Source organism: Zeus faber (genome assembly GCF_960531495.2).
Source record: "Zeus faber genome assembly, chromosome: 3".
Taxonomy (NCBI): domain Eukaryota; kingdom Metazoa; phylum Chordata; class Actinopteri; order Zeiformes; family Zeidae; genus Zeus; species Zeus faber.
The window spans coordinates 5,289,382-5,313,581 of NC_137190.1; the positions used below are offsets into that span (position 1 = coordinate 5,289,382).

The 24,200-nt window shown below is 45.5% G+C and overlaps 1 protein-coding gene across 1 annotated transcript in view; it reads left to right on the forward strand.

Annotated features, from left to right (window-relative positions):
- LOC307227750 (serine/threonine-protein kinase BRSK2-like) overlaps positions 1 to 24,200 on the forward strand; it is a gene marked incomplete at both ends in the record, with an annotated part of 94,408 nt that overhangs the window by 57,392 nt on the left and 12,816 nt on the right. The window contains 11 exons of the mRNA XM_079997173.1: positions 3,213 to 3,298; positions 5,171 to 5,311; positions 7,705 to 7,821; positions 9,820 to 9,853; positions 10,161 to 10,229; positions 13,396 to 13,542; positions 13,727 to 13,758; positions 14,549 to 14,713; positions 15,379 to 15,476; positions 16,128 to 16,281; positions 22,123 to 22,182. Coding sequence (XP_079853299.1) covers positions 3,213 to 3,298; positions 5,171 to 5,311; positions 7,705 to 7,821; positions 9,820 to 9,853; positions 10,161 to 10,229; positions 13,396 to 13,542; positions 13,727 to 13,758; positions 14,549 to 14,713; positions 15,379 to 15,476; positions 16,128 to 16,281; positions 22,123 to 22,182 — 1,103 coding nt within the window. The remainder of the gene's footprint in view (positions 1 to 3,212; positions 3,299 to 5,170; positions 5,312 to 7,704; positions 7,822 to 9,819; positions 9,854 to 10,160; positions 10,230 to 13,395; positions 13,543 to 13,726; positions 13,759 to 14,548; positions 14,714 to 15,378; positions 15,477 to 16,127; positions 16,282 to 22,122; positions 22,183 to 24,200) is intronic.

A 24,200-nucleotide genomic window follows, 5' to 3' on the forward strand; every position in this document is an offset into this window, starting at 1 on the left:
CTGTGGTGCAGCTGCAGGAATTAAAATACGTGAGCGGGACATTTAGGCCACTTACCTCTCACATTCGGCTCCGGCAGCTCCGGCTCCTTTTCTCTGGAAATAAAAACGGCCCCGCCCTGATTGGATCCTCAAACCGACGGGCGTCGATGATCACGTCTTGCCACATCAATCAGATGGAATATGCAGTTGGAGAGAGATTTGTATAGCGGTATCAAGCCTTATACTGGTATGTATTTGGTGATTCATGCAGCTCAGCCTGCTTCAGAACTGATGGTCCACGCTTCGGGTTTGAAGAGAGGACGGGGATTCATCCACTGGATTACCAGGCGTATGTCTGCAAACGACAGATAAACGATAGAAGGTCACTTCCAAATGAAGATTTTATCCCTGTCTGCGTCTTTTTTTTTTTTTTGTAGCATTTTATATCAATTATAAATGTGCCAGCGTAGATTAAACAAAATTAATAATGGGAGTATTACCGGGCTAACATTCTAATGTGTACTGACTGTGAGAAGCCGTTAGTTAATGGTTCTAAATGGCAAATACATACAAGTCATAAATCCAAACTGTCGAGGGAATATTGTTCCCTGTAAAATGGATGGTCCCGCTCGCAAAGTCCGACTGGCTTAGCCGTGCTCGAAGCTGGTGTTTAGAATCAATGCACCAAACCTGAGAGGGCACGTGGGTTCAACTGATGATATGATTAAATGATCTATCTATTTATTTAAAGTGGGAACAGAACGACTCCTCAACTTTCCGCCCCTGGCGTTTCCAAGTGGTGGTGTTGTTTGCGCCGCTGTCACAAGACAACCGGATGGCTTTCGGTTTTCCTCAGAGCCGCTCCGTGAAGACATGATCAACACCACTTTGGAAATGAGAGAGAAGAAGCGTGTTCACTGGAGATGTCAATTGAAATTGTCACCATTTTATATCGAATTTGGGGACGGTGCTGCGATAAAGGCGGAGTAAAACATCCGGTAGCATTAATAAGTAGGCGCGTTCAACCTCAGTGCTGAACATGCATTCGGCTCTAGCAGAATGATATGATGCGTTGGACTGAATTATAGAACAGCAAAAGAAAAAGAAAAACCAAACTAAACAAAAACAAGGAGCCATGCTGTGCAGATAAACTGAGTCAATCAGTCTCTCAGACCCGCTTTGCAGACAGTGTTATTCTCCCTCCCCCGCGGTACTGACAATGTACGGCATGGCCTCCCGCAGCTCGTTGCTTTAGCATATAAATGTAGGAGACGAAAAGATAAGGCAGGATATTTTGATATCTTGGTGGATGGCCACTTCCCCGCTGCTCCAGTCAGCTCGTCGCCTGGAGTTCGCCGAGCCTTTTTGCAGCGGCTGAACCTGGAGAGGCTCCCGGCCTAACCGGCGCTGTACGGCTGAGGTGCAGGCTAGAGACGGATTAGGCTGCAAAAAAATAAAATAGAAATAAAAATAGGCGAGCAGGCAGGAAAGGCGTTGAGATGAAAGTCTAGAGAACAAAGTGAAGGAAAGTTTTTTTTATATTTTTTTTATTTCTCTCTTTTCTGAGTCTGAGTCCCGCTGGAAACCGGTCGGCCCCCCCCCGCTCCTCCACGGGAGACGGCGGTCGGATGAGAGCGATGGAGGGGGAAGCTGGTGTGACGGAGGCTGGTTTGGGGAAAGCAAGTAGGCCAAAGATTAAAGGGGGGGGGGGGTGGATTGGCGACTTAGATGGGAGCGGAAATTTCCTTTTTCTTCCAGTTTCCTGTGCTCTGCATCCGGCATCTCAGCGCTGTCATATTGCACCTGAGCAGGGACCGCAGCGCACGGCTCAGACTGCTGTGCACGCTGGTTGACAAAGAACGACAAAAAAAAAAGAGAGAAATCTATGGCGACTGATAGGCTATTGCTTTGCCTCTGTCTGTTCCACTGCTGCCTGCGGGCGATAAGAGTCCTCCATCAATTGGAAATATTGACAAAATATTAATGTTCAATCCCATTGGTTTCAAGCTTTTTCCAGCGTTGAGTTGACCCTGTTCTGCAGTGCACATTCATGTAACACCGAGTTTCCGTCGACTTTCCATCAAAATATCATATCAGCTCATTACATCACAGACATTATCTTCTTGTGCTTGGCATCTTCGCCCTGGGACTTTGGATCTTTTAAAGGTTAAGTAAGTATCAAAAAGCGATCCTTTGTTTGCCGACCACGCTCCAAGCATTTTAAATAACCTGCATCAATCACGCACCAGTTTTATATGCGTGCCTTTTTTAAATGTCTCCAATTTTCTAAATGTACTATTATTATTATTATTATTATTATTATTATTATTGTATTTTCCTTTGTGCTTGTCAGGTTTCATCCTTTGGAGCTGGCTTTTTGGTTACTTTCCCATCCCAGAAGCATTCACAAAAAACTCAGATTTCTGCCTGATTTCACTCACGCATTACTTTGAAGAAAACCTTTCAGTCAGTTTGTGTTTTGAGCAATTCCATAAAAGCCATCATGCCCTCAAGCATGTTCTTTACTTGCCTACCTGTTGCATCACGCACACATTACTTTGTGTTATATGCGCAACCAGTGGCGTATTTTTACACTTAAAATCCAAAATTTTGAATGATGCACGGGTAGAAGCAGCTGCACCGGCTATCGCACCGTGCGGTGAATGTCCCTTTTCCGCTGGAAAGAGACGGCGCTCGTCCGGTTGCCACTGGACCGACACAACTGGAAGAAGTGCAGTGGGCGTTCCTGATGTAATGCAAAGATGAGGATTCCAAGGCGTCTTCATAAGTCATCCACGGGTTGGACCAAGCCCCCTCCAGACCCCGGGGGCTTGGTTGAACTCATCCTAACCTCATTGTTTCACCGCTTTTGGTCGCCGGCGCGCGTGGGCTCTCAGAGAAACACTGATGTTCAGTCTTTTCTGTTGCTTTGTTGCTGCTGTCGCCAGGATATCCGTCGACATCTTGCAGATCTCCTTGGATGGTTTTTTTTCAGGTTTTCTGGGCTGTCTGTCTGTTTATGCATCTCCTTACCTCCTTTTATCTTCCTTTGTCTCAGCCCCTGAACGTCTGATCTGTGACTATCAACAAACTCAAACACAGTTTCAGTGTTTAATCCTTGGCCATTGAGACGGCAAGGATGTCCTACAAAATCAGCATTACATACATGTCTTGTTCTCAATTTTTGCTTCCCTCTCTCTCCTCTATCTCTCTCTATCTCTCTTTCTACCCAGGTGGAACGGGAGATAGCCATTCTGAAACTCATAGAGCATCCCCACGTTTTAAAGCTGCACGACGTGTACGAAAATAAAAAATATCTGTAAGTACAATGTGTTACTGTGTGTTCAGCTGCACATAACAGAAGCAAGAAGTTACTTAAGTAAAGACACAATTACTCTCGCAACGTTTTACCTCATTTAAATGAAAATATTACAGAAAATAATAATTTAATTATTCAATCACTTAAATATTATTTTTTAATAAAAAAAATACTTACTAAGCATTACTTACTATTTAAATGCCTGTAATTTAAAAAATAGCGCGAAACTTGTCTAAACAAGTCCGACATTAATCGGTATTGCAATCAAATCATGACATTCAATGTAATGGGTGGATTAGAAAAGTTAAGCCTTGTTGGATTTTGAGCATAAACTAGTAAACTCAAATTAATTAAAACAAAAAAACCTTGCGTACCATTATCAATTCTTAAAGGTGAATTACGGAATTGAAGGAAAGTTTTCACTGTATTTACCCAAACAAACATGATATCCATAAAACCAACATAGAAAAAAAGAGACCGTTGGAGATAAGATTCCTCATTTCTCGGGAGGCTCCTGATAATCTGACAGAACAGATACATGACGTAGTACACGGTGAATGATTCTATTACATCCTTCCTCTTCTACTACTACTGTCCTGTCTACTCATCCGTCTTCAGTACAAATGCAGGTGTCACCGTGAGTCAGGTTACAGATACTTAAAAAAGTACAAGTACCAAATCCACAGTAAGGGGAGTGACTTCCACCCCATCCTGGCTGATTATAAGTCAGAACGCTCGTGGAATTTTTACCATTGGCAATCCTAAAACCGCCTGGCCCGAGGGTTCAGCGAGGCAGAACCTGCAGCATCCAATTTTCCCTCTTGTAGAAACGTGAGTTGTTCTCCGGTAAACGGTTTCCCCGAGACGCTGGCGATGGAATGTGTTAACGGCTTCTCAACATCACCACTAATGGAACAAGATGGCAGCTATGTTTACATTGAGTCAACAAATAAACATTAAACAGAAAATCCGTCATTAAATATGGAAAAAAACAGACATTTCTTTCTTAATCATTGCAATTTAATGAGTATTTAATAGCCCGCAACCACAGTTATTAACAAGAAAGAAAGAAGTACCGGTTAATTGAGCCTACATCAGATTGAAGGTCAGATCACACCTTGGAGATGAATGAAATCTTATCTTATCTTATCTTATCTTAACAAGAGAAAACAAGTTCCGGAAGCTTTTTCCAAGCAGAGGCATTTGACGATGGCGTTTAATGTTACGTTGATTTCCTTCCCTTTAACCCGCTCCCTGCGAACCCGGAGCTTTAATGTATGTCGTTGCTTTATTGCGCGCATTAATCTCCGTCGTGCCGGAGCCGCGGTGACACAGCTTAAGGCTCTGCTCAATAATTGATAACACCAACCGCTATCAAGTGGAGCTGGAATTTATTTTCTTAGCGCCGCAGCGACAGGGAGGGATGGTCATCGCGGTTGGAAAGTGGTGTTTGGTGTGGGGAAAAAAAAATATATATCTAACACTCGCAAATCATGCATGAACGTGTTTCTAATTAAAAAAAAAAAGAAATAAATAAAGAAGAAAAAAGCTCTCGACAGGTAAATGCTTGAGCAGAGCCTCTAATCTGCTCATAAATCTTGGAAGAAGAGCTGGCACGGAGCTTTGGAGACCACTGCAAATGAGGCTCACCGCTCGAGATGCGGGATCAGGACTGTCACTTAGGCAAATGGACGGAGAAAATGGATTTTTATCATCGCAGACAGTCACGCCAGCGGGTTCGGGGATTTTCTCCGTGATTTACGCTCCGCATGCACGGGCGCCAGTGTTGCAGTCACGGCAGAGCCCTGCGACGCTCCACAGCCGATGTCATGATTGAAGGTGTTCTCTAAACCCCGCCCCTACCCCGCGCAGGTACCTGGTGCTGGAGCACGTCTCCGGGGGCGAGCTGTTCGACTACCTGGTGAAGAAAGGCCGGTTGACTCCCAAGGAGGCTCGCAAGTTCTTCAGACAGATCATCTCCGCCCTGGACTTCTGCCACAGCCACTCCATATGGTCTGTCCCCCGCACCGCGCACCACCACGCCCACGCTGCTTTGCGGGGCTTTTTGAGACGTGTGAAAAACTAACGTGTAAACTCTTGGCTCACTTCCACATACTAAGGCCGTGCCCGTTCAAAACATGCCCGTTCATGAAAAAAGCATTGCTGAAAAAACACCAGGGGAAATACACTCTGTCTCACGGGGGGGGAATTCTTTATTTATCACATGGCACACACACCACAAAGCATGCACTCGTGCAGCGCCGAACACACACACACACACACACACACACACACACACACACACACACACACACACACACACACACACACACACACACGCTTTCAAAAGGTGGCCGGTGAAGGGAGATCTCTGCTTTTGACACGTCCTGGCTTGTCTTTCCACTGGGGGGGCAGCCAGGAGCAGGGGGTGGCAGACAGCCACGCCCACACACCACACAAGTCGCGCTTTTGGTTAAACTCGCTGTTCGCTTGTTTATTCAAAGTTTATTCATATAACACGTGTTGCATGTCCGCACAAAAAACAGGCCTGTTCGGAAGGGGCCGATCGCGTTCACGGGAAGCCCCCCCCCCCCCCCGCTGGCTCGCTGTTCCTCGCGGTGAAGCCCCGCCTCCCCCGCTGGCTCGCCCTTCGCTCTTTATGGAAAGGTTATTAACATTACACATGTTGCGTGTCCCGATCACACCAAACTGGACACTGCACGTCCCCGGGTCCCCAGCGATACAGCGGCCAAGTGTGAAGTGAGTCGGATGAGAGGTCGTGGCGCTAATGGAAGGACATGCAGACAGGGACGGATTCCTTCCTTTATGGTTAGATAGTCTGATGTCTCAACACTCAAAACATGTTTTATATCCGGGGTATTTTTTATTGTGATGACAGAATATTGGGTGGTTTGCGCGTTGCGTAGCCTATTTTTCATACGAGCACTAGAGACTGGAGGAAAGGGTTTGAAACGGACTCGCCTTGTAATAGGTAACATGTGTGATATATATGTGACATTGATAACATAACGTGAGATATAGATAATTTGGTGTGAAAAGACGAAAGGGAATTTGATGCAGCGCCCGACATGATTGCTCAGCTGCCCTGGACGACCGGACCTGGGGCGATTTGTTTTCCTTTACTCGTGGGACAAACAGGTTGGAATATGGAAATATGTATGTATATAATTACGTAGGATCATTGTAACACAATTAGAAGATTATTTTAAATGGACAACCATTTTGTCAGTCATGGAAACCAACAGCCAAAGGTGTCTCGGTGTGTTGGCACTCTTTATGTGACTGAACAGATAATGAGTCCACACCCAGGTGTCCGCTTGACGCCGGCTCCATCCCCGGTTCCGTTTTCGGGGGCTCTTCGTCAGTATCAGATGTCGGCGCTCTTTTCATCTCGGAGAGGATCTTTTCCGCCTCCGTGACCTGCCACACGACGTCCGAGAGATGTCCACATCAAAGAGGGAGGGCGGCGACTCCTGCCGTTTAAGATCAAATGGTGCGGCTTGAAGAGCCTGGCAGATGCTCTCTGTTCCGGCGACGTCCGGAAGACAGGACGCTGGGACCGAGTCAGCCCTTCATCAGCTCCAGCTCCGCACTCGGCTCCGTCACGTAGAGCTGGGACCCGCAGCGTGGACCCTGCGCTCCGAGCGGTGGTCATATGCCACCCGATTCGGCATGCAGCACCGAATGCAGTCGCCAATAAATGCACTGATAGGTTTTTTTTTTTATACACATTTTTATTGACAGGTTATTTTGCCAATGTAGTCATGGTGGATATTCATGCGATTTAATTGTAATATCAATCTGATGGGACACAATCTTGCTTAAGAATAAATTTTGGAGAGAGTGAGTTTGCCCATAAACCTCTTGAATCTTGAATAAATAGTTTTATATCGTTTAACACTTGAATATCATGGACAGTGTGTGTATTATGTATATTCCCTCCATAGGCAGCCACTGATGCTCGCTGGCGTGAGGCGATTCTCTTCATCTTACAGTAACGCAATGCTCTATAGATATATAGATTGAGATGAAGGTCAATATCAATTTCATTCTGTCGTGTTCAGAACTGGGAAAGCATTGGGCTGCATGGTAACTGTGTTAGCTCGATGCAGGGCTGCAGATGGAATCAACTAGCCTAGCCCCTGGGAAATTAGGGAAATACACCTCCCAGTGTCTCAAACGCTGAGTTATTGAGTAAAGATAAAAACATGAATTTGAGGTCTTAGTTGTTTTAAATGCAGCTACCTTCTGATTGGCCGTTGCTTGACCCCGGCCGCAGCTCATTTGCATAACGTCTTAACTCCGATGAACTTTCTCTACTCTCTCTTTCTCTGCCTTTCCTCCGCATCTTCACTGGTCTTGCCCTCCTGTTTGGGATCCTCCAGCCACAGAGATTTGAAGCCGGAGAACCTGTTGCTAGACGAGAAGAACAACATCCGGATAGCAGACTTTGGCATGGCGTCTCTGCAGGTCGGGGACAGTCTGCTGGAGACCAGCTGCGGGTGAGTGGGGCCCCGCGTCCCGGACCGTCTGTGTTGGCCTTTTTTTTGACCTTCTTCGAAACGGTAAAGAATCCATCAAGCTCACCGTGGTTTGAGGCGGGTGAGCGTCGTATGGGGGCTCTTTAAGCAAAGGCACGTGCAGAAACTTCTCGTGCACTCTCTCTCGCGAGTTTTCAGTTCTGCAGTGTTTTTACACTCAAAGAAACAGACGCATAGAAACAGAGTGATTAATGACCCAGTGTTTGAAGGAGTTTAGACAGGAAGTCAGAAAGCTGCTCACGTTGGCAATTGTTGGTGGATGTGACGTGCGCTATCGGGTCCAATTCATTCAGGTTGAGAACATTTGACATCCACCAACAATTGCAGATGTTGGTGTGGCCAATATTCGCGTGTGTTGTGAAATCCCAAACAATCATAAATCCATCACTTAATAAATGAGGGAATCAGTAGCATTTACAGCAGTTTACTGCACGATGACTCCTCTCGCCACAACTACTTTGGCATTTTTCCGCCTTTGCATTTCTTTCCCTTCATCGGCTTGTCCATCCAGTTATGAATCCAGGCCAGCACGATGGCCGTGTCGACCTTTGACACCAGTGACCTTACTCTGGCCACGTGGTCATTTCCTGCTGTGTGTTGGTGCAGCCGATTCATCCTTTGAGCGACGTAGAAACGTGCGAACGCCTCGGTGACGCGCGGCGCCGATGTCAGCACGACAGGGACGCATCTGTCTGGTGAAAGAATCACATCTGCAGCCCGTCACATCGATTTCCGGCGCTGAATCAATTGAGATGTACGGGATTAAGGAGCTCAAACCAGGCCCACGCGCTGAGGAAGCGGGACCTTCCCACTCGCTCCTCGAAGGATGGGGGGCGGGGAGCAGCTCCATCAGGTGCTACGCCTAAATACCATCCATGAGTGAAGAATCCAATGAGTCTTCAGTTTGACATGGCACTAATGGAATTTATTAAATGCCGCGCTGAAACGACTGCCAATCCATCGCCTCCGGCCAAACATGATGGAAACTGTTCGGCTATAATTAGTTTGCGGTTAGCGCGTTTTGACACAACTGTTTTTGAGCAGCGCAAATTGACCGGTTTTCCATTTATTATCATAATTGCGCATGACACTGGCAGTGATGAAGTGCATGTTTGCACGGAGAAGTGTGTTTAGGCAGCGAGGGCATCCGAAGCAACGCTCCGACTGCGTGTCGGAGTAGTCATGCTCCGTGATTCATTTCTTATGAATAAAACAGTGCGCACACGGTGTCGAGCGCGGCTCCAGAACATTGTTAGCAGAGCGTGTGATTATTCAGTTATTTACAGGATAAAGGCAAGATGGGAACAGATGCACACTCCTCCCAATAAGGAAATGATATCATATTTACATATCCACAGAAATATGCACACATGTGTGTCTGTCTGTGTCTGTCTGTCTGTCTATCTATCTATCTATCTATCTATATATCTATCATTCTATCTTTCTATCTGTCTATTTGTCTGTCTGTCTGTCTGTCTAGATACTGATTGCAAAACCTAAGAAAATACTCAGACTGTTTCTTTCACTGACAATATTATAATTATATATATATATATATATATATATGTATATATATATATATATATATATATAATTTTTTTTGGCTTTTCTTCTCATTTCTTGGTAATACTTCCTGGTGGAGCCTCCCTACGGAAGTTTGTCCCAAAAAGTGAATCATATTGTGCGGCAAGCTGACTGTAGTTGCTGGCTGTGTGTGTGTGTGTGTGTGTGTGTGTGTGTGTGTGTGTGTGTGTGTGTGTGTGTGTGTGTGTGTGTGTGTGTGTGTGTGTGTGTGTGTGTGTGTGTGTGTGTATGTGCGTGCGTGCGTGCGTGCGTGCGTGCGTGCGTGCGTGCGTGCGTGCGTGCGTGCGTGCGTGCGTGCGTGCGTGCGTGCGTGCGTGCGTGCGTGCGTGATGCACTATGTCCTCTCCTTCATAACGCTCTCTCTCTCCCTCCCAGGTCTCCTCACTACGCTTGCCCAGAGGTTATCAGGGTAAGTGCACTCTCTTTTTACCGCTCTAGCTCTCTGTTTTCCTCTGTCACAGCATCCCTCACTCTTTCATAACACAGATCCCGTTCCATTCCCTCCACAATGGCTCTTATGTCACGCCGCTCTTAGCTTTTCTATTAATTCTGTTCTCTCACCCACCACCTACTCTATCGCTACTGGAACGCTGGACACTCTTTTATTTTGAAATAGCGTGCCACATTGTGGGTTCCAACTGGAGGATGAATTCAATCAGCTCCGTGTGTAATCTCTGATCTGAGTCTAATATCTCTCTTTTTGACTCGGCGACCAGGGAGAGAAGTACGACGGGCGGAAAGCAGATGCGTGGAGCTGCGGGGTCATCCTCTTTGCACTTTTAGTGGTGAGTGAGGGCTGCTGTTGCCGTGGCGATGACTGAGGAGTGACGTGTGTCATCACGGTTCCTGAAAATAAACTGGGAACTCATCAGTCCAACTTATCATATTATCTTATTATCTTTCACCCGTCTGAAAGAGATATTTTTTAATTGTAAAGGAATTTCAATGTAAAATATATATACAGTATATACATATACATTAAATATATATATATTTTATATATTTAAAAATAATAATATATATATACATATATATATATAATATATATATCATAAGATAATATAACTACATTTATTTATATAAATGATATGAATTGAGATGAAGATCTATTTTGCAAGACCTAAAAATTTTAAAATATTTTACACTAAAACACAAACAATACAATTCAGTCGCTTATTACAGAACTGTTTTCAGTTAACAAACGCACACACACACACACATCAGACTTTTCATTCATGTCATTCCAGTAGGAAGGTGCATAGAACCTCAGTGCCTCAGTGCGTAGTTGAATTACAATGTTTCTAAAGGAGGTTAGTGACTGTTGAGGAGTTGAACAGACCAAGGAAAAAGTATTAATACCTTTGAAAGAAAAAAACATTTTGTGTTGAGGTTTTGGACTGAAACGATAATCTGCATAAATCCATCTCAGATCATTGTGGAAGACTGTGACTAGATATGAAAATATGCAAAACTTCCCTTTAGAGCGAAGGGAGAATGGTCTGCATTATTAAGGAAACCCTCATCAAACACGGGCTGCTTGTTCCCTGGCTTTCTGCGTGACGTTTTTACAAAGCTGGGTCGGAAGCTGGATACGAAAAGGAAAAGTACACATTGCGCAGCAATAAAACATTAAAACTGGGATGTATAATAAATGACCGGAGTGATGAATCACTTCATGGATGCATTTCACTGACTTTCAGCGGATTTTTCCTGACGTAAATAAAGGGTTAGGTTTGGACGTCCTTTGCAGCCGTATCGCTCATCTCTGATAAAAATCAATACTTTTGAGAATAGAGATTGGAGCAAAGGCAGCAGTCAAAATGAGTACATTTTCATTGTCCAGGTTTTGGAAATCTGTCATGTATCTAAACAAGTTCTAAACTAAAAGGAGGACATGCTTACCTCCCTGGTGGACAAACTGTGGCGTCCCGCAGAGTTTCCAGGGCCTCGGAGTCATCAGTTTCACTCTGATAATGATGTTCTTTAAAGGAGCTCGTAGTACTCTATATTCAGCAGCTGTGCGCAGCATGATTCAAGCTTCAGGGAAAACTAAATAGAAACTTGAATCTGAAACGGTATGTTTTGTTGTCACTGTGTGTGAGCGTGACAGCCACGCTGCCAACAGCACTGACTCTGAAAAATGAATTTATTACGATCCAGCCACTTCAGTTCATGGACAAAATGATATAAAACTTCATGGCGCCTCAAATTCGGCTCATGGAAAGCTGTAATCTAAAGTGAAATCAGATTCAGAATCGGTTTATTTACACACGTTTATTTTCACGTACGAGGATTTTGACTTGCTACGGGGCTGGTGCGTCGCTGCACAATTGGACAAGTAACACAAAAAGATGAATAATAAAAACAAGCTTAAAAACCAACAAACAACGATGCATTAAAAGGCTGTAACAGGGGGTAAGGTTTCTAGTACTGAGTGTGGGTTGATTGTAGGAGTTTAGGTCCAGATGTAGCTTGTGAATAATTCTGTACAGAATAATTAAACATGTATGGAATAATATGAACACGGATAACAAGGGATAAATCATAGGTATAAATTAGGTCCAATTCATATAATAACTTACAGTACATATTGTGTTTTTTCATTTTCACATTTCACTGTTGATGGGGGTCACAGGCAAGTCTTAATGATTATTGATGTATATTACTTCTCATGATTGATCATTTGGCAGCTTTCCTATTTTTAAGATAGACGATGCTACTGTACGGTACGCACCGGAGTGATAGCACATCCAATTCAAAACTACTTTTTTTATCCTTGGGGGAGGGCGATTCAACAAACAAACACGGCGTTCAGACAGAAACGGGTTAAAAGACGGAACAAGAAGCTGAGCTGTGACAGGCGCTGACGGCAGATCTTTTCTTTTCCTCCTCGGCTGCTTTGGTTTTATCTGGGTTAGCATAACACAGGAATTTCTTTTCAGCATGAGATTATTATGGATTACCTCATGAAGTGGGATGTTTGAATTAGTGCGGTCACCAAAAGCAACAAGAGAGGCCATCGTAATCCTTTGTGTTGCAGTTTTAAGTTCTTTCCTTTTTAGAAGAATGGAGAGATAGATGGATGGATGGAGGGATGGATGGATGGAAGAGGTAGTTTCCTGCCCTCAGGGGGGTGTGAGCTGCTCAAACCGCCTCAGATTGATGCTTTGAGGATGCAGTTTGTGGCCGAAGCCGCTCCTTCATTTTGTAGCTGCGATGGATCATCCGCTGAAACTGGAGCTCAGCTTCTGTCTCCTTTGCACAGTCGTACACGACAGCGGATCAAGAGTCCATCGTGATGTGCGTGTGCTCGTATGGGTTCGGCGTGCGCTTGTATGGGTAAGGCGTGCGCGCTCGTGTTTGATTGCGACGGAGCGCTCAGCGGCGTCGTCATGCGAAGGTAATTCTCCTCGCGGTCTCTGTTGTGTGGATTAAGCCATCTGGCAGGCTCCTCCGATGCAGAATCAACGTCGGTCGTTATTTTATAAACTCGTCCACAGGAGGAGACGTTAATGAGGGAGCTCACAAACCGAGAGCTGTCCCTCCCCGAGATTAAACCCCAGTATTATGGTCAGTAATTAGGTGGCACGGCTGCTTCCTCCACACCATGATGGTCAGTGGCATCGGGAAGTTCTAATAAAGGGAAATGTCCTTTTAAACCTGGACCTTGCATCGAGAGTTACATTTTAAGGGGATTCTACAAAATATGTTCAACTAAAATTTACAACAAAAGAAATGAAACGAAAAATGACAATAGGATTTCTCTTCTTGACTTATCTCATTTAATTCTACCAGCAAATTTGTCTTGTATGTGGGGGGGACCAGGACTTTAGCTGTTTAAATAAAGGAAATAAATAAAAAATGCATTAATGCATTAATAAAGTAATGACAATAACAATAACAACAATAATAATAATATAACTCCTATAACTCCTCCCTGCATCGCTCCAGGGCGCCCTGCCGTTCGACGACGACAACCTGAGGAATCTCCTGGAGAAGGTGAAGCTCGGTGTGTTCCACATGCCGCACTTCATACCTCCAGACTGCCAGAACCTGCTGCGGGGCATGATCGAGGTGGACGCCACCAAGAGGCTGACGGTACGCTGCCAAAACGCCGTGAACAACAGAGCGATAGGCACTGCAACCATCCCGCCAAAAGGAGCTTTTAATGCACTTCATGGTGCATGCTTTGAGCAGCATTTTGTTGGAAAATGTCACCGTTTAAATGTTAAAATGAGTTACGGATGCTAATCTTTCTTCTTTCCACACTTTTTGTTTACAGTTAGAGCAGATCCAGAAACATACGTGGTACCTGTAAGTACATTCTGTTGATTTTTATTGCTCTCAATAGATCCATGAAATTAATTGGCTATAAAAATATCTGCAAGGGAAGCCAAATAAAAAGTGTGACTTGGAAGAGGCAGGTTAAAGAGTCTCAGGGGCTGAGTCTGTCGCAGGTACAGATAGAATGAGATGAGATAAGATAAGATGAGGTATAGATTATCGTCCCCTCGGGAAACCTTCCTTGGGCGCTGCATTACTAACATCACACGCCGTCATACACACTAAGTGCCATTCATACTGTACATAAATACATATATTGGATCTTACATGCAGAGTGCCATCCATGAAAGCTTAAAATAGTGTGAGCATACATAGCCCCATTTTATACACGTCTTTTTTATTTTCATTGTTTTACATGTTTTCATGCATTTGGGGAGGTGATTTACAACATATATAAGAAATGTATTTAGATATCTGGATCTTAATAAATGTTGTGGAAAAACAAAGACAAAAAAAAACAAATTTAAATTAAAACAACAATTTATATATTTATATTTATATTTGTGAGATGTGTCACCTCTTGTCGGTTTAAGTTAAATGTTAAACCACCACAGCAGTTTAGAGGCGAACAAGTGATGTAGTATTACTAATTTGGGAACTGCTGCCCGAGCAGTGGCAGTGGCCTCACACTGTGTTCAATTATACTGAGTTCAGCATCCGTCTCAGCATCCTCCTCCTCCTCCTCCTCCTCCTCCTCAGTGCATCCAGCCGATGACCTCAGTCTTCCTCTCCTCCCTCACGCCTTCTTTCTGTGTTCCAGAGCCGGGAAGAACGAGCCGGAGCCCGAGCAGCCCGTCCCCAGGAAGGTGGCCATCAGGATGCTGGCGGCGGCCGAGGAGATTGACCCGGACGTCCTGGAGAGCATGCACTCCCTGGGCTGCTTCCGAGACAAAGCCAAGCTCACCAAAGACCTGCTGGTCGAGGAGTGAGTGAGGAGGAGGAGGAGAAGGCGATGGGGGAGGGGGAGGAGGAGGAGGAAGGGTGGAGGCAATGAGCAGCCCTGATAGAAGATCAACAAAGATCCAAATTGTGATAATTGGCGACGGGCAGCCTTGAGAATAAGCTCCTCTTTGTTGTTCTGAAAGTTTGTCTTTTCGTGTGGAAGGTCAAAGCAAAGGGTTAATAACAGCAGAGAAAACCGTCGCTAGATTCCTACGTCTACCTGACAGGTGACACGGGTATTAGTATCAGGCATGTTTGTTCGATACCGCGCGATCCAGTACTGGCGCTCGTTCTAATACAATGCTGTCGCCGAAAACCTGATGCAAACAAAACGTGACGTAGTTGCATTGAATTTCCATTCCGTGCTTTATTTTTAGACTCCAGCGACGGTTTCATCTTGTGTCATTTGTTTTTGCTCGAACAAATCGGTGAATAAATCGATTACGGAAACTAATTAACCCACGCTGATCTCGCCGTTATTGTAAATGGAATTCTCCATCTTTGAATCAGTCCGTGACTTCTCTCTGTCCATCACTCTTCGGGGCGTCTCGGTGTCCCCCCCCCCCCCCCCCCCCCCCCAAGCCACGGCGAGTCCTCTGGTCAGACGATGAGCCGCGTCTCGCTGTCTGTCTGCCTGTCTCCCTGCAGTGACAACCAGGAGAAGATGATCTACTTCCTGCTGCTGGACCGCAAGGAGCGCTACCCGAGCCACGAGGACCAGAACCTGCCCCCGCGCAACGAGATCGGTAGGCCACAGCGGCTGATTACACCACCTCGGTGTGGTTTAAGACACCTGCAGTATTTATTATTCTTCCAACGTAAGATTTAATTTTAATTAAACAGGGTAGTATTGATAGGTAAGACAATACCCATTTTGTGCGGTGTAGTGCACTGAACTGGCAATACCATTTTGAAACGAACAAAGCCTTTGTACATACACTTCAAATAAAAATAGAACATACAAACATAATAATACACGTGGGCTGCGCTGCTTTGACAGAGGTATGTTCAACAAATATTCTGTGGCAGTTTAATCATTTTGGATGGTAATTTAAAGGATACACAAGTTCTTCAAAAGGAAGCTTCACAGAGAATTTAAACTCTTCGTCCTTAAAAGGGTTGTGACACCATCTCTGTCACTCATTGGCTTTAGATCGTTTGGGATGAAGTTACTGCGCTGCCGTCTTACCCTGTGAACAGGATCGATGCATCTATTCTGTTTAAAACACGATTCAACTCAAAGACTAAGGCGTCGAAACCGTAAGGGCGCTGCGGGGCTCGCCAGAGAGCAGCAGATCACAGTTTAGTTTGTTTACTGACTAGTTCCTGTGTCTCCTCGTTCTCCACCGTCCCCTGGGCCTCGCTCGCCCCCGGACTCCGACCCGACCCCCGCCCAGTGGACCCGCCCAGGAAGCGCGTGGACTCCCCCATGCTGAGCCGCCACGGCAAGAGGAGGCCGGAGAGGAAGTCCATGGAGGTGCTGAGCGTCACCGAGGGCGGCTCCCCGGTGCCCGTACGACGAGCCATCGACATGGCAACGCACGGACAGAGGTACGGGGGCGGGGGGTGGGGGGTGACGGAGACCCGCTGGGTGTTGCTGCATGGGTGGTCGCCATGTAGGCCTGGGCGATAGTTCATACTATTTATCGGCTTCCGATGGTGTTGTATCTGGATAAAATGACCATATTGCTATTTTGCAGTGTGATATTCAGTTATCGAAATGAATGATGTCGACGGAATGCACAAAAAATGAGAGGGAGTTTGATAAACGATTGTTTTGGTCTGATATCCTATAGAGCTGTCACAATTATTACATGATTGCAATTATTTGAGCAATTTGTGATCATTGTTTTTTTATTTTTATTTCACAGTCATATTAGCGCATCCAAATTGAAGCGGGATTTTAAGCCAACGTTAAAAATGTCTGTGAATGTAAATTAGGTGCAGTTTCCATCAGTCGGGTTCCGGTAAATGAATGATGACTTAATGTGATGTCGAGTCAAATCTTTACGCTGCATTCTTCAATGGTAATGTTATGGCGGCATAAAAACACAATTGCGTTGTTAATTGCAATTATTTGTACGACGATTCATCGACAACTCATATTTCATAATCGTGACAGTCCTAATATCATACCTTACATCGCTTGACAGTTCTAGTTGAGGAGCTGCAGTTTACCACTGGTTAACAAGCCATTTTGAATTGATATGATATTGTGAGGAACATTGATATTGTATATCACGATAATAAATATTTCCATATCGCCCAGCCCTATAACTACATGTTTGAAACAGACCCTTGTATGTACATGTGCAGTATACTGTATATTCCAAGATGGCTGAAGGGAGAAGCAGAGGCACCGTGGTGTTGTTCAGTTTTAAACAGGCTGCACATACACGTCTGATGTTTTTACGAACCAGATCTTTTATGAAGATCTCCCAAAGAGATCCCCAGAGATGCACTTTTATCAAAGATGCCGTCCATTACTACGCCCCCGGTTCCTCCACCGTACCTCGTCTTAACTGTTAATAGTCGTGCCCCGTTGCTCTCTGGAACTTGGAGTTGCGCACGTAACGCCGTCGTTATCCATCGCTCGGTTTCTGGAGATCCAGCCCTGAGGGAGGAGGAAGCGGAAGGAGCATGATCACTGGCGGAGGAGAGAAATTGAAAAAGCAAGGTCGATCAAGTCAAGCAGATTTAGAGAGGGCGCCAGTCTAAATTTCCCCGTTTGACAGGTCACTTAAGAACCGTCCGAATTGGTCACTAATTCCTATCAACAACGATTGGCCAAATTATTCATGTCAAGAAGCACTTGCGCCGAACGCGCCGGGATCCGCATGTATTTGAATGTCATTACTTTCTCTCAAAAGGCCAATTTCTTTACTGCGTCTACAAAACCGTCAGACTGACATTTTTCAAAATGGACAATAATATGTTCACTACTTTAACAAATCATCATTCAAATACAGTGGATCTTTTCTTAGAACCTGGTATTTTTTTCCTTTGCCATTTGAGCTCGGTTGATAGTTCTATTAAGTTTGTTAATTGTGCTCATTTAGTTTGGACCTGAGGGCAAACACATGATTTAGTCAGTAGGTGTTCTATGATGTGATAAATGGGACCAAAAGACTAAAATAAATGTAGATTTACAGTCACCTGGTGAATGCAGTTGTTTCTATTTCATTTCCCAGAAAATGGAAAAAATAGAATCCACAGCCGAACCAGCTTTAAGAAGCTGTATTTTGTGAATTGCACATTGAAAACTTAATGTATTCCTGGGAAAATGTCTGAGAGTTTCAGACCCAGTACGAGAAGACACCCACCCCTGGGCCGCACCGGAGGCGTCACGTCAGCGCATCAGATACGCTGCCATGTTGATCAATGTGAAAGAAAGAAAGAAACAGTCTTTAATCATCACACGACACTCCACAACACATGCTTGCACACACACACACATGCACATGCTTGATGGTGGCCGGTGAAATGGCTCCTCTGCTTTTGACCCATCCTGGCTTGTCCTTCCTCCGGGGGCACAGCCAGGAGCAGTGGGCAGCGTACGTGGACGCGCCCGGGGACCAGGTGATAAGTGTCCATCGCTGGTCAGACGATGATGGGTGCATGTTTTTGGTGGGGGTCCTTACTGACGTGAGGTGGAGGAAACCCCATGTGAACACGGGGAGAACATGCAAACTCCACACAGAAAGGCTCCTATTTGGGAGATAACCCGCCGGAGCACGGTGCCAACAGCGCCCCAGGCGGGAATCAAACCCAGGACCTTCTTGCTGTGAGGCAGCAGTGCAATGCACTGCGTCACCGTGCCACTATGTGGAAGGCCACACCAAGCAGAGGCGCCAGCGTGGCCAAAGCAGTGTGGCCAAAGCAGCGTGCCGCGAGGCTCCTCAACCCCTTCTGTTTTTTTACGCCTCTGCTCTATTTTCCCGGGCACAAAGTGTAAACTGGAGTGTAGATTCCCATAGAGGTCTATTCAAACCATGTATTTAGTGGTAATATTTACTTACCAAGCTTGGTGTGGATCAACCACATATATCAGATCTGATGTGCGGTCCTCACGTCGATTACTGACAAACAAATACATTTTCCCCCACAACAAATGAAACCTCACTTATGTAAAGAAATGTGTCATTCCAGCAGAAAAACAAATATCACGCCCAGGAACAGACTATAGGGAGGTATTTTATAAACTATTGGTCTGGTACAGCGTACCTGTCGGCAACACAGAAGCAGGACGCTCTCCTAACTGCTTGGAGTCACTACCTGTGGGCTCATGTCAAACTGACTTATCAAGCAATACATTTGTGCAGTAGAGAAATCTGTGTACTTATTTATAAGGTATTAAGCTATTAATTTGTTTTATCAAATATACAAGAATATAACCATTTCATGTTTTTCTTCATTTTATAATAAAACCACAAATAACCAATAAAAAAAAAATCTGAAAACACTTTGTTACAGAAACAGCTCAGTAAATACACATACACTACTTGAAAAAGTTAGGGATATTTGGCTTTCGGGTGAAATTTATGGAAAATGTAAAAAGTTCACGCAACAGTGATGTATCATGAAAGTAGAGAATTTAAGTAGAAGCATGCAATGGTGATTTCCTCATCTCTAACAATTTATTGAAACAAAAGCCAACAACAGTGGTGGTTAGACCACAACAAAAAATGTCAATGTCTCAATAACTTACAGCTTGACAACGACGTCTCATGCTGTTCACAAGTCGACCTATTGTCTGCTGAGGCCTGGCCCCCCACTCTTCTTGAAGGGCGGCCCTCAGGTCATTGAGGTTCTGGGGCACAGAGTTACGAGCCTCTATACGGCCACTCAGCTGATCCAACAGGTTTTCTATAGGATTCAGGTCTGGAGATAGTGCAGGCCACTCCATTTGAGGTGCCCCAGTCTCCAGCAGCCGTTCCCTAATGATGCCACCTCCATGAGCTGGAGCATTGTCGTCCATGAAGATGAAATGAGGCCTGTGTTGTTCATGCAGGGGCACAATGACTTTAATGATTAATGATGTTATTCAGGTAGTATGGGCTTGTCACTGTACCATTCACAAAGTGTAGGGCAGTTCTGTATTGACTAGACACACCTGCCCACACTGTAACACCACCACCACCAAAGGCTCGTCTGGTGACAACAGTGGCTGATGCATAGCGCTCACCTTGACGTCTCCAACATCGTAGGCGGCCAACATTTCTGCTAAACGTGAATCGACTTTCATCAGAGAACAGGACTGAGGCCCACTGGTCCCTCGTCCAGCATAAATGCCCCCTGCAAGACGATGATGCCTGTGCCTGGTGGTGTGGTCAGGTATCCTTGCAGGTCGTCTAGCACGCAGACCACGCTGATGTCAACGGTTTTGAATGGTCTGACGTGACACTTGGTGCCTCTCACCTCCCTTAAATGTGCCTGGAGTTGAGTGGCATCATCATCTGGTTCCGCAGGGCACTGTTCACAATGAAGCGCTCATCAGTGTAGGATGTGGCCAAAGGACGTCCACTTCTATGCCTTTCTGTGACTCTTCCAGTCTCTGTATCTCTGTTGCAACCTGCTGATGACACTCTGTGACGCTCTAAGCTCAGTGGCCACTTCCCTCTGAGAACATCCTGTTTGAAGCCTCGCAATGACGAGGTGCTGTTGATCAGTTGTTAGGTGTCGTCTTGGTCTCATGATGTCAAAACGTGAACAGCATGATGAAGAGGACTGTTTAAATACCAATTCTAATTGAACCAGGAAATGTATTGATGGATTCATGGATCAAACACCTGTTGTGAATTTTGCTATTCAGCTCCTTGTTACAGCAAGTTGTGCAAAAAGTACTGAAAGATTGAACAGTTGGACATGTGCATTCAGAAGTTTAGAGAAGGTCAAATTAAGTTCACCTGTAAAGGTTATAGTGGATTTTAGGTTCATCCTGAAATTTCACCCAAAAGCCGAATATCCCTAACTTTTTGTGAGTAGCGTATGTAGGTTGTGGAAATCTCTTGAGTCCACCGCTGCTGTCCCTGCCTTCTCCTTCGGACCCGCGGAGAAGAACCGGCCCCGCCCTCCTCCGGTTAATAACCGCAATGTTTTTAAAGATCATTATTAATTCCGGCGATAAAACAGCTTTTATTCAAGCCAGAAGCTGAGATGTGAAATACAAACAATGAACGCTAAACTCACAAACTAATCCAGCTACGTTATTAAACAAACAGACTCCAAATGCGAATACAATTAAAAGTAAATGTTTGAAAACGAAAGCAAAGATTCACTTGATTCACCTACCCACTGAAAGTTGAGCAATTTCCCAATTTGAAGTTTATAGTCTGGAGGATGCTGTTTGAACAAGGAGCCGGGAGGAACGGGGAACGGCCGACGATGCCGCTCCTGGTGTGGCCCAGGGGTCAGACTTCCCTTTCTGACTGGTTGTTGAAAGCGTTCTGGTTGTTTATGGATCTTTCGGTGAGAAAATCCTGTCGAATCTCCTGATTCCGTGACAAAGATGACATCGTTCATGGCTCTTTTCAACAGCGCTGCACGTCCTGAAGTGTAGCCTATTATTCTTGCTTTTCAGGATCATACCGTGAGTACAAAACGCAGGATATCACTGCGAGTCGGGAACTATTTACTCGTGTATTCATTTGTGTTGCGGACAACTGAACATTTCAGTCTTGGGTATGATCGACATTCCGTCGGGATTCCGATTCCACTGTGTTTCAAAGGGAGTGGGAATTCCCTTTCCCACACTTTGTGCAAACCAACATGCCCTTGAAATGCATACCAGCAGCACCAACGTCCTGGTGATTTGCGGCTTTTATCCTCCGTCAACGCACGGTGCTTCCATTTAATGACGCCCAGAGGGATTGATTAGTAATTAGTCACTCTGCGGTAAGCACTCCGCCAATGAAAAAGCCTCTTTGTGCCGAGCCGCCGGGTCGTGAGTTATTTGGGGGGGAAAAATGGCGTACAGTAAAGTCAAGGATTAGGTCGTGGAGGTGTACAACTTTTTAAGGGTCACGGAGGTTTGTGTGGAGAACCTTGCGAGTACGGTGTGTCCGGCGCTTCGGAACGCTGCACGTCCCATGGATGCCGCCTGCTGTTTCCTTTACGTGTGGCTCGTCAACTGCTTTGCTCGTGCACGTACGTCCTCCGCTGTGCTCTTCATTTCTTTGTCATTTGCGCTTTCCGTCCACCGGGCACAAGCTTGTTTTCCTGAACCTTTGTCTGTATCTGAGTGGTGCATGCTTTCTTCTAGGATCTCCCTCACGTGACTGTCTTCCTGTTTTGTCTCTTGATTTCTCTGTCTGCCCTCCCCCGCCCCCCTCCCCCCACCCCCGCCCCACCCACACCCCCACCCCCACCCACGTCCCCGCCCCGCCCCCGTAGCAAATCCGTTTTCAGTAAAAGCTTGGATATCACAAACGCAAACTGCAGCAAGGAGGAAAGGTACTGGTCTCTCTCCGTGTGAACCGTCCCCTCAGTCGGTGTGTGTGTGTGTGTGTGTGTGTGTGTGTGTGTGTGCGTGTGTGCGTTTGTGTGTGCGTGCGTGCGTGCGTGCGTGCGTGCGTGCGTGTGTGTGCGCGCGCGGTTGTGAGGAGCTTTGAATTCCATTTTGTGTCTCGTTCGCCCCTCATCCTGTTTGACTTTGTGCTTCGTCTACTTGCCGCCTCCCTCCGTACCGTTCATCGGGTCCTGAAGCCGACGGGGGGCGAGGAAGAGGATGAGCAGTGCTATCCCCTGTGCTCTGGGAGGGGGGGAAAAAAAAAAAACAGTTCTTTTGTCCCCTCCTCCTCTTTGATGCTACTCTCTCGCTCCCGGGGCAATTCCCTTTTTTTAGGTCAACTTTTTATTTTTTATTTTTTATTTTTTTTGCCATATTATTTGCGCTGTTCCTCCCTTCTCCTCCCTCCATTTTCATTCCCCATTTTCATTAGGGAGTGTTTGTGTGTGTGTGTGTGTGTGTGTGTGTGTGTGTGTGTGTGTGTGTGTGTGTGTGTGTGTGTGTGTGTGTGTTTGTTTGTTTGTCTGGACTTTGTCTCTGTATGAGTCCGTCTGCATACAAAGCACAAGAAAGCTGCTTTTGCACCATTTGCGTCTCTTTGACCTTGTGCGAGGGGAAAGTAGTTTATAGGCGGATTCAAGGCCTGGATTAAGATTAGCATAAAATTAATCGGGAGGAATGTGCATCGAGTGCTTTGGTGTAACTAAGAGCGCACAGGGTTGGAAATAAGGCTTTTTACCCCCCCCGATAGTCTTTTTATCGCTCTCATTATCAAATTGCCAGGGTCCATGAAAAGTGCTTTTTTCGAAATTTTGGTGCACTCACCGCTCTCACACACACACACACACACACACACACACACACACCCACGCACACACACATGCACAGATATCTAAACAACTAATGAGGAAGAAGCTTTGCATGTTTTTGTGCAGCGGCGCTAATGAAGTGCACATGGGAAGGATCTCCATGTAGCATCGTCTGTACTTCATCAGTGTAGAACCCTTGTGGACCAGACCAGGTGTCCATTTGCCACTTTGCAGCACTTTGCAGCACTTGGCAGCATTTTTCAGCACTCTTTCACCGTTAGTTAATGCAGTATCATGTGTATTATTCCGATTAGTACACAAGACAGACTCGCAACAAAGATTCAAATGAGACCGACAAACAAATCTCAAGTGTCCTGCATTAAATGCAGCATATGGCAAATATATTGTATATGATATAATGTTCTCCTGATAATCAACAACAGTTTTTGTTGAAATTCCCTATTTTGTAGGTTTTGTATCTGTTATTATCTCATTCCGCTCATTCGATATCTAGCATTTGAGCAATGTGACACAAAAAGAGGTTCTAGTTTGTCAGTTTATCACACATCAATGTAACGCAGCCCCCTCCAGTGCAGGAAGCTAATTACAGTTCACACTAAGGATGACGTCATCCTATGTGTGTGTGTGCGCGCCTGTGCGTGCGCGTGTGCGTGTGTGTGTGTGTGTTCAAGCAAATTTAAATATGATTTACAGTTTCAATTTTCTTTTCCAACAAAGCCAAATTGTCTACGGGCAATTAAATCCCAACGTCTCTCCAGACGTCAGCAGCTGCAAGGTGTCTGCGATGGGAGCGACTGAGGGGCTGCAGCCCGAAAGCGAAAGGGGGCTGGAGGAGAAAGAAGGAGGGCGAGCGAGAGAGGGAGAGAGAGAGAGAGAGAGAGGTGGGGGTGGGGGGAGGGAGATGAAAAGTTAATGAATCGAGAATGAAAAATGAAAAAGATCACCGAGAGAAGAATAGAAACATGGCGCTAATGAATTTTGCGCTGACGTCGTCGGCGGGGCGTCGATAGATCTGCGGAGCGCCGCGCGGTTTCACGGCTTGTTTGCGTAAATTTATTGGGAATGGAGCGCCGGTTCGTTTTCACAGATGGATCAGTTGGCCAAGCGGCGCCTGTTTCCCCCGGTGGGGCCCG